Source organism: Zingiber officinale, chromosome 1A, assembly GCF_018446385.1.
Source record: "Zingiber officinale cultivar Zhangliang chromosome 1A, Zo_v1.1, whole genome shotgun sequence".
NCBI lineage: Eukaryota > Viridiplantae > Streptophyta > Magnoliopsida > Zingiberales > Zingiberaceae > Zingiber > Zingiber officinale.
The window spans coordinates 187905539-187924924 of NC_055987.1; the positions used below are offsets into that span (position 1 = coordinate 187905539).

General features: G+C 40.2%; 1 protein-coding gene across 1 annotated transcript; it reads right to left on the reverse strand.

Moving 5' to 3' along the window:
- Window positions 1-6746: 6746 nt before the first annotated feature.
- LOC122008340 (dirigent protein 22-like) lies at window positions 6747-7283 on the reverse strand. The gene has a single exon (XM_042564056.1). The coding sequence runs from the start codon at window positions 7281-7283 to the stop codon at window positions 6747-6749; it is 537 nt and encodes a 178-aa protein (XP_042419990.1).
- Window positions 7284-19386: the final 12103 nt, after the last annotated feature.

Consider the following 19386-nt stretch of genomic DNA (forward strand, 5'->3'; position numbering starts at 1 on the left):
CGTCGTGGAATTACCCATATAGAGCTTCCTGCCATTTATCGGAGTATACTTGGAGAACATCGCTTTATCGGAACAGATATGATGAGTTGCTCCAGTATCAATGAACCACTGCTTCGGGTTGGTATCCACCAAGTTGGCTTCAAATACAACCGCAGTGAGATCCAAGTCCTCAAGAGAGGTTGCGACATGATTCGCAACATCCTTTGGCCCCTTGGTTGGCTTCTTTGGGCGTCTGCAGTCCTTGGATAGGTGTCTTGCATTTCTACAGTTGTAGCAGGAGCCTTTGAACTTCTTTGCTTGAGCCTTCCTTTTGAACTGCTTCGGCTTTTTGGCGTTCGGCTCGACCAGGTTGGACATTTCGTCTATAGTCCGCTTGGTTCCTCTGGAGTCGGATAACTTTCGATTATCCTCTTTTATTCGTAGCCTCAGGATCAGGTCTTGCAGCCCTATTTCCTTTTGCTTGTGCTTTAGGTAATTCTTGAAATCCTTCCATGACGGAGGGAGCTTCTCAATTACCGCAGCAACTGCGAATGTCTCATTCAGCTTCATGCCTTCGGCGTCCAGATCATGCAGTATTAATTGCATATCTTGGACTTGAGATGAGACGCTTTTTGAGTCCACCATCTTGAAATCCAGAAATCGACCGACGATGAATTTCTTCAATCCAGCATTTTCGGTCTTGTATTTCTTCTCAAGGGATTCCCACAAAGATTTTGCCGTCTCCAGAGAATAATATACGTTATATAACGTGTTGTCCAAGGCGTTGAGTATATAATTGCGGCACAGAAAATCTCCATGAGACCACGCATCGCTAGCAGCCTTACTTCCTTCCGTAGCGGCTGGCGTGTCTTCGTGCAAAAACCGTACAAGGTTTAGCGTTGTTAGATAAAACAACATCTTCTGTTGCCATCTTTTGAAGTCGGTTCCGGTGAATTTCTCCGGCTTTTCTCCGTGCGGAATGGTTGTCGGAATGGCGGTCGGAACGACGGTCGGAACGACCGTCGGAATGTCGTTGGTAGCCATATCAGTTTGCAGGAAATATCGTTTACGACTGTTGTCTCCGGGTAGCTTCTGGAGTATGCAAACTGATCGTCGAGGCTAGTGTTCGACACTATCTCCGTAAACGATATTGCTCCGCTACGGTGCTTAACGGATTGTTGCAATTCGTTCCCAAGATACAACGACGACGAACGTCTCGGAATCGTAGCACTCCGACTTCCGAGACCAGCGAACCTTTTAGTAGACTTCTTGGACTCTTGAATGCACAAGATGAGATGAATGCTTGAGGAAGAGAAGAGAAGATTGAGTGAGTATTCCATCATCTGGAGGGTTCTATTTATACTGAACGAAGAGGTTGAGTGTCCTTTGGGTGAGTGGATGTGTTCCTTGGGCTGGATCGATCTAGATCATCTATTCTGAAGGGTTGTAACCCTTCACCAAGCCCACTTCAATCTCATCCATCAGATCTGAGGAGTTGTGACCTGAGATCCCGCCTATTGTCATCAGTCATCGGATCTGGATCCATTGATTCGATGCTTCAGATCAAGCCTCATCCCAGGCCGTCAGATCGTTACTCTTTGCGATCCAACGCTCTAGATCGCATCACAAGCGATCCATCATATCTATTTGATCAACGTTGATCAACGGTAGCCATCCATTCCCTAAGTCAACTGTCCAGTCATCTCCCCTTGCCCACGAGGATGCCGCATAGGCACTGCCACGTCAGGTAAGAGCCTGACACGTCACCCGAGTGTCACGCAGGCACTGCAATGTCACCTGGAGCATAAATTTAAGTTCCTCAATGCTCCTCGCGAAGTGCAAAGTGCACCTACAAAGCGCGCCCATTGCGCACGTGCGCACGTGGCGGGCTCACAGGTGCGAGCACCTGCTCGCCCTGGGCTAAGGGGTCACCTGTCCTTTTATTTTTTTGTGTTAACTCCATTAACATATCTTCATTAATAAGTAGAGAATACACATCGAGAATTTCCGATGTGGGACTATTCTCCTATGCACTTTATTAATGAATAACAAATGTTATTTTGGGTTGACTTTAAACATTAATTTCTCATTCACCCTTAATCGGTTTTGAGCAAATTAATAGTCTAAATCTATCTACGCGAATCGTAGATTTCAATTTTGAAGTCAATTACGACTTTCAACAATTGATGGCTTCCTTCCTCTAAATCGTTTTGGTCCATTTAAGGCCCCAATATCCAACAATAGCATTGAGAGTATAGAAGTTCAAAGCAATAAATATCATAGAGTGTGATGTATTGAACTATTAAGACTAGGGCTCTATTTATAGTCCTCTGGTGAATTTTATCCATTGCTGATTTGTCACGGTTCGAGCGCCTGAATCCTCTACAGGCACCCCCAAGGCGGCAAATTTTATCTCTGCGCAACGGCTTCGCGCAACGACTGGAAGATGAAGTTTTGCATGTCCGAGTGCCTAGACACTCTCCAGACACTCGGACCGTTGCATACATGTACCCGAAAAGCGATCCACTATGACGAGGCGTCCGCTGGGCACCTTGGTGGTCCAAGGGCCTGGACCATTTTGTTTGGGCAAGGTGCCCCAAGAGCCTGGACCATTTTGTTTGGGTGCCTGGACGGTCTTGTACTCATATTGGTCAACCTTGTGATGACTGTCCGACACCTTCTCCGAGCGCTTGCTTCGTCTCTGGTCACTTGGGTGATCCTCCGGCCTTCCCGAGCTGAGCTCACCCAAATCCAACTCTGGCCTTCTCCTCGAGCAGGCTTCACGAAAAGGCTAGAAGATGAAGTTTTGCATGTCTGGGCACCTGGACCCTGTTCGAGCGCTCGGATCGTTGCTGACGTGGACACGAAAAGCGATCTATTGTGACAAGGCACCCGCTGGACACCTTGGTGGTCAGAGAGCCTGGACCATCTTATTTGGGCGCCCGAACGTGATGCAGGAGATAATAAAAAATTGGGGGTTTTTTTAAGTAGTTATTCGTTAATTAAGTTTAGTTTATTTTTTATATTTAATTTTGTCCTAATTAAGTTAAGTTTGTATTTTCCTCATTGTAGTGGAATAGGTTTTTGCCATTATAATTGCGTGGTTTTATCAGCCAGAGGCTGAATTATATAAGCTGCATGGAATGCTTATCTTATTTCATTATATATGTTCCGATCGTGTTGGCCGAGGTTTGTGAGTCCTGAGGGTTTTGTAGTGAGTTTCAGATTGTCACTCGTATAGGAAAGACGTTGCCGAAATTTCCTGTGACAGAGACCCCCGATCGAGACATGACAAGTGAGGTGAAACAAGGCCGACTCGACTAAAGGAAGCGAATCTAGTAGCAGGCGTGGCCAAAGTAAAAAAAATGAAACTTACGCAGGAGTTGACCCATCCCTCGATCAGAAGACATTCTTTGGTACTAACAATCTCGTGATTTTTAATGTGAGCAACCCAAGTTAATTAGGGTAAATCAAACAAAAGTAACAACAAGGTAATAAGTATAAAGTTTACAATTTTTATTTATATGCCAAAGAAAGAAATCAATGTTACCCTCCCCTAGACTTAACCTTTAATTTTCCATTTTTGATCACATTAAAAATATGGATAAAGTAAGAATATAACTTTGAAAAAGTAGCATTGAAGGGAAAAAAACGTGGACTAATATCCAAAAAAAATGAACTTTTAATTTCTGGATAAAGACATATATATTTTTTATTTAATTTATAAATTATTTTTTAAAAAAAGATAATTTAAAAAATATTTTTAGACTTGAAATTTTTTTGAAAGTTTAATAACTGTTGAACAAACATATTTAAAGTAGATATAAAATTTTACACAAAAGATTAAAATTATTTTAAGTGAAAATAAATTCTTTTCGGCATAAATACATATTTTTTAGAATAAAAAAATAATTATTAACTTTGAAAAATCATGAAATATTTTCTATGAAGGTATAATAGTAAGTAATTTTTCAAAAAAAAATAAATTTTAAAGATTTGAATTTTCAAAAATGTTTAATGTTAAAATTTTGCATTTGGATAATTAATTTATAGAAAATATAGAAAATACATCAACTGTCAAAATATTTCAGGAGAATTTTCTTAGATAGAAGAAATGATGAAGTTTCATAGAAAAATAAATTTGGTAAAAAAATAGCATTACAAGAATTTTCAAATTGAAGAATACAATTTTTTTTTGAAAAAATTTAGAGATAAATAATACATTAGTAAAAAAAATTTAATTTTTTTTTGTAGATGAGTAATAAAATTTATTTTCTCAAAAAAATTTAATTTTAATTAATTTCTAATAGAAATTATACAGAACAGCTTATTTAATAATTATAATTAAGAATATGAAATCAAATTAAAAATAAAATATGCATATTAATTTTTCAATTTAAGCATGATTTTGAAATCCAATATACGTTCCTTTCAAATGGGTTAATAAAATATTTCTTAGGGATATATTTTATTGACAATTTTTTGATTTGACCCTTATGATATCTAAAGTTTCAGTTTAGTTCTTGATGATTTTTGAAGTTAGAAATACTATATTCGAACATGCAGAATTCTTTTGATTAGCTATTTCTATTTTTAATTTTTCATTTTCAATTTTTATCTTGTCAAAATCCTCTAGTTGACAAAATGTTGCTAAGGTTAATTTTAACTCTTCATTTTATTTTTCTAATTTATAGGTATTTTTTGACAATATTTTATAAACTGAAATAACTTATCAGGAGGTAGAGATCGTACCTGAATTACCTGGTAGATCCTGTAATCTAAAGCTTCCCTTGAAGTGTTGCTTCCTTCTGATGTTACTTCTCATTCATCGATGCTCTCGATACTCATTTCGGATAAGCTTGCTCTATCTTCATCTTCTTGGTGACTTGCCACTAGTGCAAGTCCAGCGATGACTTCGATTTCTGACTCAGACGAAGTTTCGTGCCACGACACATTTAGATTTCGATGCTTTGTCTGGACTGGTCTTTTGTCCTTGCTCTTTAATTTAGAGCAGTTATCTTTCACGTGCCCTTTTTTATTACAGTGGTAGCATCTTACCTTTCTTCTTATTCTTTTATCCTACATTTGATTAAATTTATTAGTTTTAAATATCTTTTTAAATTTCCTTACCATGAACGTCGTTTCATCATTATCGAGAGAAGTTTCAGATTCTGATTCATCCATTTTTACCCTTAAGGTAATGTCGTGCTTGGGCTCCATTTTCAGATCTGCACATCTAATTTCATGAACTTCAAATGTAGAAAATAACTTTTCTAAAATACTTACCTCTAGATCCTTAGAGATATAATAGGTATCTACTAAGGATACCCATTCAGAAGTCCTAGGAAAGGTGTTAAGCGCGTACCTTAGCGAATCTTAGTTGGTAATCTTTTCTCAGAGATTCGTGAGTCCGGTGATGAGTTCCTTGATCCTTAAGTGAAGGTGTGCAACAATTTTTCCTTCTTCTAATCCGAGGTTATTGATTTGGTTCCGAAGTAGATCCCATCTCGCAAGTTTTGCCTCTATGGTCCCTTCGTATAGTTCTAGAAATTTTTTCCAGAGCTCCTTGGCTGACTCGTAGACTCCAATCTGATTGACTTCTTGAGATGATAAAATGCTAAGTAGATGAAACTCTGCTTTGCCATTTACCAAGAAGTCGAGTTGCTCCTTTTTCGTTCATTGGTATTTTTTCTTTGCCCTTTGGTGCTACAAAACTAAATTTTATAATTACTAATTAATCAAAATCTATCTTAAAGAATACTTCTATCTTTTTCTTCTAGTTTGGGAATTCCTCCTCGAACATCGGTGGGTAGAGACTCGGTCCGACCATCTCTTGGGCTTCGATCGACGATTAGTCCTCTTGAAACATCCTCGCTCTGATACCAATTGCTGGTACCTTGGCTGCCGACTAGAGGGGGTGAATAGCCTTCCACAATAAAAGCAAACACCTTTCTCGGAACTTTAAAAATAAAGCACTTATATAAAAAGAAACTGATTAATAGAGAAGAAAAAGAGGCACGACAATTTACTTGATTTACAATCAAGAAATTGCTAATCCAAGACGTTTGAAAGCTCACTAATGTCTCATTCAGGTGGAGAAGTCTCTTACAACAGTCAAAGCTCACAACTACAAAGTTAAACTTAATTAGGATCGATTACAAGTGTTATTTTTAGCTTCTGGGATCAGGGCTGCGCTTATAGCGCGATCGGGATGCCTGGAAGGATTTTAAGTACCTGGAGAGGGATAGAATGGTTGCATATGATTCAATTTTCCTTCATATTTAACTCTTCAAGTTTTAATTTGATTGCTGTCTTTAATTTGTGCAAAAGGCGGATCCCGCCGCCCAGCGGCCCCCTAGGCCTGGCCCCACAGGGATCCTAGGAGGAGGTAAATCAGCGGTGAATGCTAGCCCAGGTAAAGCGTGGTGTCTCCGAAATTTAACACAGCCGGCCCAGATTATTCATCCAGTGCGTGTCCGTGGACCTTCGACCCTACGACTCATTGTGCAAGGATGCCACGCCTTAACCGGTTGATCCAGCCCGCGGGGGCGATTGCTGTCTTTAATTTGCTCAGTATGAAAAGATAAAACAGAACTAATTAATCATGTACCAACCTTTTTATCACCCAAAACAATCACGATCTTTTATAATACAATTTAGCTTAATTATTAAGAGGAATGCATTTTTATACATAAAATCAAGGATATGAAATAATTATAAATGAGTAGAAAAGAATAAATTGCATATAAAAATGTTGATCTCAAGTCTCAACGGAAGGTGATATAAGCGTCGAGTTGTCCAGTGAGGGTCGTGTTGGTAGCACGAACTTCCGTGGTCAAGAGGTATCCTCTGGCCAAACGGAACTTTCCTGTGCCTCCGCTGATCGCCCGTTCGAACACGGTCCCGAGTGGGGCGACCGGAAACAACCCCTGCAGGGCGAGGGAGCTGCCGTTGTACTTGCCGGCGGTGAACACCAGCTGGAAATTGGTGAGGCCAGAGTTCTCGGCCAAGCTCGAGCCCACTCCCATGCCCTGGTTTCGGCCGACGATGGGCGAGTCTGTCTCCACTCCGGAACGCAGAAGGTTGTCGTAGACGATGACGTTACCGAAACCAGCCCCAGAGTTGGAGTCACGGCGCTGGACGGCGTAGACGACAGTGGCGCTGGGACCGGAGCCAAGGATTCTCTCGTGGTTGTAGAAGCGCAGGTGCATGTAGCCATTGGGGTTGGAGGAGGCAGCGGCTGCGGCAACGGCAGCTAGGAAGAGGAAGAGGAGTAAGGAAGGAATGACTGAGGAGGCTGCCATTTTACAGAGATGGAGTAACAAATTGCAAAGGAAGGAAGGAATGATGAGATGTGTTTGAATATTGGGGAGTCGCAGGTCTCTATTTATCGTAATGGACTCAGGGACGGAGTCGCGCTTTGTTAATACTGTAAGCAGGTCGTCGCCGTCTCTTGTTAGTTGCCTCGTCTGATATTGAAACAAAAGACCAGCGCGTCGTTGTGGATATACAGAATTGAATCAGTCACCAAATGATTAGTTAATTTGGTCAACCAATAAGATCTTTTGAACGATGAGTTGATTTAGCAGCCCTTTCCGTCTCTTTCTCTCTCTTATTCAGACGCGGACGCGTTGTTGCCCCGGCCCTCTACATTGTTGTCAACTCTTCTTTTAAAACTGTGTTCGTGTAAAATAATAATTTAAAATTTTTTAATCTATCCGCTAGTTTTGTCTATCAGTTATTATCCATTTATAACTAAGAGATTGTGTAGAGCTTAAAATACTCCAAACTCTTCATTAGTAATACATACATATTTTGACTATTATTGATGTAGCACAGCTTAGCAAACAAGGATACAATCTTGAACCAGGAGGATCCAAAACTCAGTTAGTATAATAAACCCAAAAGTTAGTGTAACAATTACTATAGCAAACCATAAAACACCTAAAATCCTAATTTCAAGGTTTACAATCCATCAAGTAATTAATACTCTTGTTTCAATTTTACCAAAGACGAATTCTCGTCTTGTCTGGTATTCAATTAACCTCAACCTATCAAGATTCGTTTGTGCTACATTTGGTCAATCCTAATAAGTTTGGACTTCATGCGCTAAATATCCGATCAATCTTATCCTATCAAAACTTCACATATGCTAAACATCTAATCTTTCTTAACATGTTTGGACATCTGCACTCACTATAATATCCAGTGTTTTGTGACCTGTTAGAAACTTTCCATATTTGCCTAGCATCTAGTCTCTCCAATCATTTAGGGCTTTTATCTATATTACAAGTGTCCTATCAAACTTGACCTACTTGATTTTCGCTTCTCATGTCAAGTATTCGGTTCTTCATGTTGGATCGAGACGCGCTAGAGAGGGGGGGGGGGCTTCCACGCGCTGGAGAAGCCAGACCTACCTTCCAGCCCGGTCCGGAGGTTAGACCGACCCCCCCGAGTTGCAGCTGTGCACGCTCCCCGACCTAGATCGTGGAACACTCGGTATTGCACCTATCATCGATCTCGTACTCATGACACTAATCATTGTTTTCAGTTCGCGCGGGACTTTAAGCAGGCTGTCGAGTTAGGCTTACCTCCGCCTGAGCTAGCCGCTCAAGTATTCAAGATGATGGAAGAGCAGCGAGTCGCGGTTGGAGAACCGGAAGAAGTGAGGGAGGCCGAGAATAGAGGCAACACCGCCGTCCGAGAGATTGGCATGATCTCTGGAGGGCCGACTGATGGAGATTCGGGGAGAGCGCGTAAGTCCCATGTGCGTCGCTTGGAGTTACACACTGTTGGATGTAGCCAGGAGCAGGCCTCTGGCCCTATCATCAGCTTTGGGCCGGCAGACCTGGAAGGTCTAGAGCTGCCTCATGACGATGCCCTTATCATCAAGGCCATTATAGCCAACAGCCGAGTGGCTCGGGTTTTCATGGATACCGAGAGCTCGGTTAATATTTTGTTCAGAACCACATTTGAGGAGATGCAGATCGATGCCACTGAACTCTAGCCCGTGGCCACCTCTCTATACGACTTTATAGGCAATGAAGTGAAGCCAATGGGTCAGATCAAGCTGGTCATATCTCTGGGTACCGATCCATTGGTGCGCACTAGGAGGAGCACTTTTATAGTGGTTGATTCCTCCTCCTCTTATAACGTCATCCTGGGAAGGCCCGCCATGCATGAATTTAGGGCTGCTGTTTCTACCTTCCATCAAAAAATCAAATTTCCCGTAGGCGAGCAAGTCGGGGAAGTTAAAGGAGAACATAAAGTCTCCCGGAGATGCTATGTTGATATGGTCTGGGTAGAAGCTCGTAAAAATCAAAGGATGCAAGATGGTGGAGTTCATGTTGTCCAGGAAGAGCCTCTGATCATGGCTGAAGAACTCATCCCCTGGGAGGAGGTACAACTATATGTTGAACGCCCTGAAAATCTTACTCTCATAGTAAGCGACCTGCCTCCTTCTCTCAAGGAAGAATTAGTCCAATGCTTAATCCACAACCGGGATGTTTTCACGTAGTCTACAGAGGAGTTACCTTGAGTTAAACCTGAAGTAGCAGAGCACAAGTTACATCTACTACCAGACTCCCGACCGGTCAAACAGAAGAAAAGGAACTTCTCGACCGACCAGAACAAAATAATCAGAGCTGAGGTGGATCAGCTCAGGAAGGCAGTGTTGGTGCAGTGAGCACCAGATGATCGAACCTGAGTTTTGATTATGGCAAAGGGATCAAAGTTAAGTGGTGGTGTTATCTAACAAAGTTCATGGAGCTTGCAGGAAAGTCCTAAATGATACTTAGGCAAAAGTCCTAGCTGTGGTTAGGCAGGTGAAAACCCTAGGGGGTGGTAACCCTAGGTCATAGGGGGTGGTAACCCTATGCGGAAAGTCTTGGCAGGTCGATGGCTTCAGGCAAAAGTCCTAGGGGGTGGTAACCCTAGGTGAAAAGTCCTGGTGTCGCGAACCAGGTAAAAGTCTGGACTAGCCGGGAAGCGGATGTCCAGCAGAAAGTCCGGAAGCGTCGAGTGCCGAGCAAAAGTCCATCGATCGGTGGATCGTCGGCAGTAAATCTCCGAGTGGAGTAGGTGAGGCGCGTTCCCCGTAGGAACAGTAGGCGTCGGTCGACCTAGGGTTTCGGTTGGAAATCCGAAGTCAGACCAGTCAGAGACTATCATAATTTCATATTCATACTATTATTTTGTGTTAACTTTGTGTTGCGGTATTTTGGATTAACATACTTGCAGTACCAAAAACACAAAGAAGAACTCGGATGAACTGTGGCGCCTCCATGGAGCTTGAGGCGCCTCGAGTGAAAAGCAGAAGTAGACTGGAGGCGCCTTGAATGGAGTTCAAGGCGCCTTGGACCGGAGGTTGAAGGCGCCTTGGATAGGCTGAAGGCGCCTTCAACCAGATAGAGTTCGACCAGGTCAGTGCTGATCCACGCGGGTGACTCGGCTCGTTCAAGGCGCCTTGGTGAACAGTATAAGGCGCCTTGAACCCCCTTTATAAGGGGTCTCAACCAGCAGCTTCAGGAGATCAACTTCAAGCAATCCTTACGCTAAAAGCTGCTCTAGAAACGCCCAGAAGTGCTGTTGCAAGTCCCCGACAACCCGGAGCTTCAGATTCTACTACTTTATTGTAGTCGGTATAATTTGTTTTAGTTCTTTCAATTGTAGCATCTTATTGTACATTTTACGAGCTTATAGTTGTTGCCCACGGAAAGCGATCAAGGATCGCGGGCCTTCGAGTAGGAGTCGGCTTAGGCTCCGAACGAAGTAACTCCTTCGTGTCTGTGTCTCTTTACTTAATTTCCGCTGCTTTAACTCTTACGTTTTACGATTCCGATAATCGAACGAAATAGCCGCGAGTGCTATTCACCCCCCCTCTAGCACGTCTCGATCCAACAATTGGTATCAGAGCGGGGTCGCTTTGAACTGGTGCAACCACCATTCAAGCATTTTTCGTGGCTTTGTCGTGTTTATAGGTTAAAAAATTAACCTTACGCCTTTTGTTTTTTTTTCCCCTCCAAAACTATTTTTGAAAAATTAATTTTCATCTTTTCACCATTGGTTGGAATTATCGAAATATTGCATTCTCAAAAATTTGTAGTAACATTTTTTATTTTAATAATATTTTAATAATATTTTATTATTTTTTCTCAAAATTCCTGAATTATTATTTTTATTTCTCTCCCGCACTACTAATCCAGGATTAAGTCCTGGGACAAGTTTTTTGCTCATTTTTTCGTGCAAAGATTCAATGGCTTTCCAAGAAGGCTTTAGCACTTCTCGCCCCCCGCTCTTCTCCGGCGAAGACTTTACCTATTGGAAGAACCGGATGATCTACCATCTCAAGACGCAAGTCGAGATGTGGATCATCATCCAGACCGGTCTCGAGCTACCACTTGACGGCGCTGGAGAACTCGTTTCATGCACTAACTGGGATACCAGCATAAGAAAGAAGGTCGAAGCTGATGCCAAAGCAACCTGTATGCTGCAATGCGGGTTGACAAAAGAAGAACTGAATAGAGTCGGACCATTTTCAAGTGCGAAGGAGCTGTGGAACAAACTAATCGAGCTGCACGAGGGCACGTCAGACGCTAAAGTAAGTAAGCGTGATTTAATTTTAAATAAATTATATAATATTAAAATGCAGGAAGGTGAGACGGCGAACCAGCTTCACGCACGCATCCGGGACTTACTCAACGGGCTTCATGCGATCGGCCAAAAGGTGGAAAACCGCGACGTAATAAGGTACGCGCTAAGTGCTTTTCCGAGGAACACTTTGTGGGCATCCATGGTTGATGCTTACAAAGTTTCCAAGGATTTATCCTCAATAAAACTAGATGAATTGTTTTCTGAATTAGAATTGCATGAGCAGACTAATGCACGCCCGGTCGAGAAAGGTGTTGCTTTGGTAGCAGGTACTAGCAGAACGCGTGAACCGACGTCAAGGCGCAAATCTAAAATATCAGAGGACGAAGACGATGAATCAGACGCAGAAGACAAAGACGAAGTTATTTCCAAGTTGATAAAACTCGTACGGAAGATGTGCAAGTCGAAGAAGGCAACTCAAATGAACACAAAGGACAGATCAGATGTCACATGCTACGGCTGTAACCAAAAAGGTCACTACAAGCCAGATTGCCCAAACAAGAAGAAAAGAAGAAAGGCATTGAAAGCAACCTGGTCCAAGTCGTCAGACGAATCCGAGACTGACAAGGAAGAAGAACCAACGAGCTGTCTCGCATTACCAGCGCAGGCTAACCTAATTGACGAAATCGAGTCCGAACTCGAGTCCGAAGCCGAGAACGAGTCAGAAACAGAGTCCGAGCGAAGCCACGGATCCGCATCCGTTTCCGAAGGCCCGATCCCCATTGTAAGTTCTTTTCTCGCCGATACTCAAATAGATGACTTAAAGAATTTAATTCCTTATTTGCTTAAAAAGTTGGCTAAATCCAACGTCCGGGTTAAGTCGCTCCAAAAGGAAGTAATAGCCCTTAAGGAAGCGACTGACTCGAGTTCTTTAACTGAGTCAGTTCAAGTTGGAAGTTCAACTCAAGTCCAACAACTTGAGGAAGAAAATTCCAATTTGAAAACTCAAATTAAAGAACTCAAGGATACGTTAGAACGCTTTACGTTGGGTTCCAAGAATTTGGATCTGATTCTTGGAAAACAGCGTGCCGTTTACAACAAATCCGGACTTGGATTCAAGCCCAAAACTAAATATAGATCATATCTGTCGTTGGTAAATAGAAATAAAAGGAACATGATTCAAGCATGGGTCCCCAAGTCCAACCTCGTTAATCAAGTTGGACTTGGACAATATTGGGTCCCCAAGGATCAGGTCCACTACCTCGATAGACCATATCGAGGCTATGATCCAGGGGGAGCAAGAAGGAAAACAATTTTAATAAATTAAATTCAAAATTCATAAATCTAAAATTCACAATTAAATTAAAATTCAAAAAATTAAAATTCGAAATTTAATTAAAATTCAAAATTCAAATTACAAATTCAAAATTCGAATTCAAAATTTAAATTCAAAACTTGAAATTTAAATTCAATAGAAGGAGGATCCAGAATAGCTGGCTAAATTACCTGACTGGGTGACCGAACTTAATCTACCCGAAATGGGTAAACAAGAGTAGACTACCCGGCAGGGTAATTAAGGTTAGATAAAATAGGCTAGGTTTAACTTTACTAACAGTACTGGTGAAGTTTTTGGATGATAGTACGTTAGGGAAGCTTGGGCATCGCATGGCTAGGAAGATATGGCTTCGACCTGGTGCATTTGGCCAAGTGGAACTGACCGAAGCTACCCTTAAATGGACCCTAACTAGTTAGACCAAGGTTTAGTATTAAGTTCAATGGGTAGGACTATTTGGAAAACCTCGAAGGCATGGTTACTTTAATGAGTTCCTTGTGACTCACCATAGCCCAGAAGTTTATCCAAAGAATGCTTACTTGTTGAACCCAAAGCTAAACCTGAATCTAACACAAAGTTAAACTAAACCTGTAAATTGAACCTCAATTCATCTCACAACAATCGTAGGATTACCTGATTGAAGATTTAGATCGGGTGAGATGACTAAGGAATTTAAAATTCAAAATCAGAATTAAACTCGTAACTATAATTAATTCAAAAATAGATTCATAATTAATATTACTTTTTCAAATAACACTTAATTTCATTATTTGAAAAATCTTTCAAAATCAATTTCAAAATTATTTAAAAATTAATTTCAAAATCATTTCAAAATCATATAAAACTTAATTCCAAAATCTTTGAAAAACCATTTCAAAATCATATAAAACTTAATTTCAAAATCTTTAAAAAATCTTTCAAAATAATTCCAAAATCTTTGAAAAATCACTTCAAAATCATTTAAAACTTAATTTCAAAATCTTTGAAAAATCATTTCAAAATCTTTTAAAACTTAATTCCAAAATCTTTGAAAAACCATTTCAAAATCATATAAAACTTAATTTCAAAATCTTTAAAAAATCTTTCAAAATAATTCCAAAATCTTTGAAAAATCACTTCAAAACTATTTTAAAAACTTAATTTCAAAACTATTTTAAAAACTTAATTTCAAAACTATTTTAAAAACTTAATTTCAAAACTATTTTAAAAAATTAATTTCAAAACTATTTTAAAAACTTAATTTCAAAACTATTTTAAAAACTTAATTTCAAAACTATTTTAAAAACTTAATTTCAAAACTATTTTAAAAAATTAATTTCAAAACTATTTTAAAAACTTAATTTCAAAACTATTTTAAAAAATTAATTTCAAAACTATTTTAAAACTTAATTTCAAAACTATTTTAACTTAATTTCAAAACTATTTTAAAAAATTAATTTCAAAACTATTTTAAAAAATTAATTTCAAAACTATTTTAAAAACTTAATTTCAAAACTATTTTAAAAACTTAATTTCAAAACTATTTTAAAAACTTAATTTCAAAACTATTTTAAAAACTTAATTTCAAAACTATTTTAACTTAATTTCAAAACTATTTTAAAAACTTAATTTCAAAACTATTTTAACTTAATTTCAAAACTATTTTAAAAACTTAATTTCAAAACTATTTTAAAAACTTAATTTCAAAACTATTTTAAAAACTTAATTTCAAAACTATTTTAAAAACTTAATTTCAAAACTATTTTAAAAACTTAATTTCAAAACTATTTTAAAAAAAACTTAATTTCAAAACTATTTTAAAAACTTAATTTCAAAACTATTTGAAAAAACTTAATCTCAAAACTATTTTAAAAACTTAATTTCAAAACTATTTTAAAAACTTAATTTCAAAACTATTTTAAAAAACTTAATTTCAAAACTATTTTAAAAACTTAATTTCAAAACTATTTTAAAACTTAATTTTAAAAATCATTTCAAAAATCCTTTAAAACTTATTTTAAAAATCCTTTAAAACTTCATTTAAAAATGATTTGAAAAATCTTTGAAAAACTCATTTAAAAATGATTTGAAAAATCTTTAAAAAAAAAAAAAAATTTAAACTTAATTTCAAAATCCTTTGAAAAATCTTTGAAAAACTTATTTAAAAATGATTTGAAAAAAAACTTTAAAACTTATTTAAAAATCCTTTGAAAATTCATTTCAAAAATCTTTTGAAAATTCTCTTCAAAATCTTTTAAAATTAAATCCAATTACTGTCAAAATATTAATTTAAAAGGATTTAAAAATATTTAATTATCAAATTCTGATTGCTAAAGTGATTGCTAAAGTTAACTCTAATTAATTTTCAATAAATTCTCAAAAGTTTAGCATTTTCTCATTTGGAACTTAAATTTTCAATATTTTCAAATAATCTCATCTCAAACTCATTCATAAGCTGCACATGTTTGATAATCTAGAATGGATGAGCTGGAATTAGGATAATATAAAGTTCTTCTTATGCTTGTACTCTAAGACCCTAAGAATTTAATTTGGCATTAGTTAAGGGGGAATGAACAGAGTCATACTAGTACTTTAAGGCTAAACAAATTCCTTTAGGGCTCTGATACCCAATCAAGTTAAATAATTTAATTTGACTCATACTTGGACACCTAAACTCAAAGAAGTTATTAAGGCATTAACTTAAAATTTAAATTATCTATGCAACAATTCTTTTCAAACACCTTATGAATTGAGCTAAGTACTTCACCTAAATTTTTAAGTCCGAGTACTTAACTATGCTACCCTTTAGGGGAGCTTAAATTAACTAGACTATTTCTCTCTTCTTAATTCTTTTGATTTATGTCAAAGGGGGAGAGAAAAGTCAAAGTTAAGAAATCAAGAATGAAAGGGGGAGCATAAACTTTAAATTTTATTTAGGCATTGATGCTTCTGGTTAACATTCATTATTTATTCCTTTATTTAAAAGTTATGTTTTACTTAACTTTGAACCAAGATTGTCATAATCAAAAAGGGGGAGATTGTTGGTGCAGTGAGCACCAGATGATCGAACCTGAGTTTTGATTATGGCAAAGGGATCAAAGTTAAGTGGTGGTGTTATCTAACAAAGTTCATGGAGCTTGCAGGAAAGTCCTAAATGATACTTAGGCAAAAGTCCTAGCTGCGGTTAGGCAGGTGAAAACCCTAGGGGGTGGTAACCCTAGGTCATAGGGGGTGGTAACCCTATGCGGAAAGTCTTGGCAGGTCGATGGCTTCAGGCAAAAGTCCTAGGGGGTGGTAACCCTAGGTGAAAAGTCCTGGTGTCGCGAACCAGGTGAAAGTCTGGACTAGCCGGGAAGCGGATGTCCAGCAGAAAGTCCGGAAGCGTCGAGTGCCGAGCAAAAGTCCAGTCGATCTGGTGGATCGTACTGGCAACAGGTAAATCTCCTGAGTGGAGTAGGTGAGGACGCGTTCCCCGTAGAGGGAACAGTAGGCGTCGGGTCGACCTAGGGTTTCCGGTTGGAAATCCGAAGTCAGACCCGGACAGTCCGGAGACTGTCATAATTTCATATTCATACTATTATTTTGTGTTAACTTTGTGTTGCAGGTATTTTTGGATTAACATACTTGCAGGTACCAAAAACACAAAGAAGAACTCGGATGAACAGTGTCCGAGGCGCCTCCATGGAGCTTGGAGGCGCCTCGGGTGCGAGCCAGGAAAAGGCCAGCGCAGCAGACTGGAGGCGCCTTGAATGGAGTTCAAGGCGCCTTGGACCGGAGGTTGAAGGCGCCTTGGATAGGCTGAAGGCGCCTTGGATAGGCTGAAGGCGCCTTCAACCAGATAGAGTTCGACCAGCTCAGTGCTGATCCACGCGGGTGACTCGGCTCGTTCAAGGCGCCTTGGTGAACAGTATAAGGCGCCTTGAACCCCCTTTATAAGGGGTCTCGACCAGCAGCTTCAGGAGATCAACTTCAAGCAATCCTTACGCTAAAAGCTGCTCTAGAAACGCCCAGAAGTGCTGTTGCAAGTCACCGACAACCCGGAGCTTCAGATTCTACTACTTTATTGTAGTCGGTATAATTTGTTTTAGTTCTTTCAATTGTAGCATCTTATTGTACATTTTACGAGCTTATAGTTGTTGCCCACGGAAAGCGATCAAGGATCGCGGGCCTTCGAGTAGGAGTCGCCTTAGGCTCCGAACGAAGTAACTCCTTCGTGTCTGTGTCTCTTTACTTAATTTCCGCTGCTTTAACTCTTACGTTTTACGATTCCGATAATCGAACGAAATAGCCGCGAGTGCTATTCACCCCCCCCCCTCTAGCACGTCTCGATCCAACAGGCAGGTCACATCCGAGAGGTGCAATTCCCATCCTGGCTCTCCAATGCAGTCTTAGTAAAGAAGCCCAACAACAAGTGGAGAGTATGCATAGACTTTCGAGAGCTCAATAGAGCTAGTCCCAAGGATTGTTATCCCCTGCCCCAGATCAACCAGATGGTGGACTCAACTGCCGGTTGTGAGAGGATCTGCATGCTGGATGCTTATCAGTGGTATCATCAAATCCCCTTGGCAGCAGAGGATTAAGAAAAGGTTAGCTTCATTACAACTAATGGTACTTTCTGCTATACTGTCATGCCCTTTGGTCTCAGAAGCGCAGGAGCCACATATCAAAGGATGATGGATAAAATTTTCCGGGAGCAGATCGGGCGTAACGTGGAGGTTTATGTGGATGATATACTCATTAAGTCCCCTTTGTTGGACCCCGTGGTAGTTTTGATATGATCAACCAAGTTGGTTAGGTCCTGCTTTGTGTTTGATCCCTGTGTCTAAGTATGCAGGAGCTTAGGAGCACAGGAAGTCGAGCGGAAGTTGCAGCTAGCGAGAAGGACGGCACGGGAAGGGAGCCGACGGGCTCGGTGCGTTCGAAGGACGAGAGAGCTGCGGAAGAGTACTCCGGTGGGCGTGAAGAACGTGCGCAGCGTTCGAGGGACGTTAAGCCAAGACGGAAGGCTGCTCGAGGAGAAGGCCGGAAATTGGGTTCGGGTGAGTCCTATTTCGGTTGGCCGAAATCACCCAAAAGAACGGAGCGTTGGAAGCTGAAGAAAACAAGCTGGAATTCGAGCTGCCAGCTTGGAGGCGCCTCCATCAGGCTTAGAGTCGCCTCCAGCTTGAAGGCGCCTTCAGCCTTGTTGAAGGCGCCTTCAATAGGTCAAACTGACTGTTTCGAGCTGCGGATAAAGTTTTATCCACTCACCCCTTGGAGGCGCCTTGGACCCCTATTGGAGGCACCTTGGACCCTCGAGATCAGATTTCCAGAGGCTATTTAAAGGCCCCTGGAGCTAGGAATTCAAAACAAGTCAAGCAATCAATTGTGTAGTCTTTCCTACCAATAGTTCTAAACCTCCAAAGTGTAAAAGGCTTCTCCGCCTTCAGTAAAGGAAATTCTTTTTAGGGCGCTTCTCATTACCCTGGATTAACAACCTCCTTGGTTGTAACCAGGTTAAATTCCTGTTTCTTTTCTGTTTACTGCTTTATTACTTTACTTCTTTATTTACTATTGCACTAATTGAGTTGAAAGCACGAGGAGGGTATAGTTTATTTTTTTTTCAGTAATTCACCCCCCTCTTGCCGGTCTCCGCTGTACCTACAATTAGTATCAGAGCCTGATCGCCTCAGAAGGACTAACCGCCAACTAAAGCACTACGATCAAGATGATGGCCGGAGCGAACATCCATCCCCCGAAGTTCGACGGAGACTTCGCCACGTGGAAGCGCAAAATAGAGGTATTTTTTAAAACTGAATTTGACATTCTTTTAATAATGAAATATGACTGTGTAGTTCTGAAAGATAAGGAGGAAAATACCTGGATGAAAAAGGAGCAAGCAGATTTCGTCGCCAATGGAAAGGCTAAGTTCCACCTACTCAGCGTTCTACCGCCTTAGGAGGTAAATCGGATCGGAAGCTACGACTCTGCGAAAGATCTCTGGAAAAAATTCCTGGAGCTTCACGAAGGTACCTCCGAAGCAAAGCTAGCAAGGCACGACATCCTCCGGACCAGTTGACGAACCTCCGGATGAACCAAGGCAAGAAGGTAGCGCAACTCCAAGCGAGGATCAAAGAGTTGATAACTCAACTCAACAACCTTGAAGAAGAAGTAACAAACCGGGACTCGATCCGGTACGCGCTCAACGCTTTCCCGAGAACTCCTGATTGAGCCTCCTTAGTAGATGCGTACTACATCTCTAAGGGCTTTGAGTTAAGTACTTTAGAACAATTGTTTTCTACTTTTGAACTTCACGAATCTCGAGTTGCAGAGCCCAATGGAGTCGAGAAGACCAGTTAGAACATTGCCTTAAAGGCAAAAATAAACGGTTCTGACTCAGAAGCCTCGGTCGACGAATCTGAAGTGACACTACTGGTAAAACGCTTCAATAAATTTTTTAATACTAATAAGTTTAGATCGCAGAGGCATCAACGAAAGAAAAGGGCGATTCGTTGCTACAACTGCAA

What these genes read in the sequence shown, in the direction of transcription:
- LOC122008340 (XM_042564056.1), bottom strand. Translation starts at nt 7,283, where the DNA reads ATGGCAGCCTCCTCAGTCATTCCTTCCTTACTCCTCTTCCTCTTCCTA.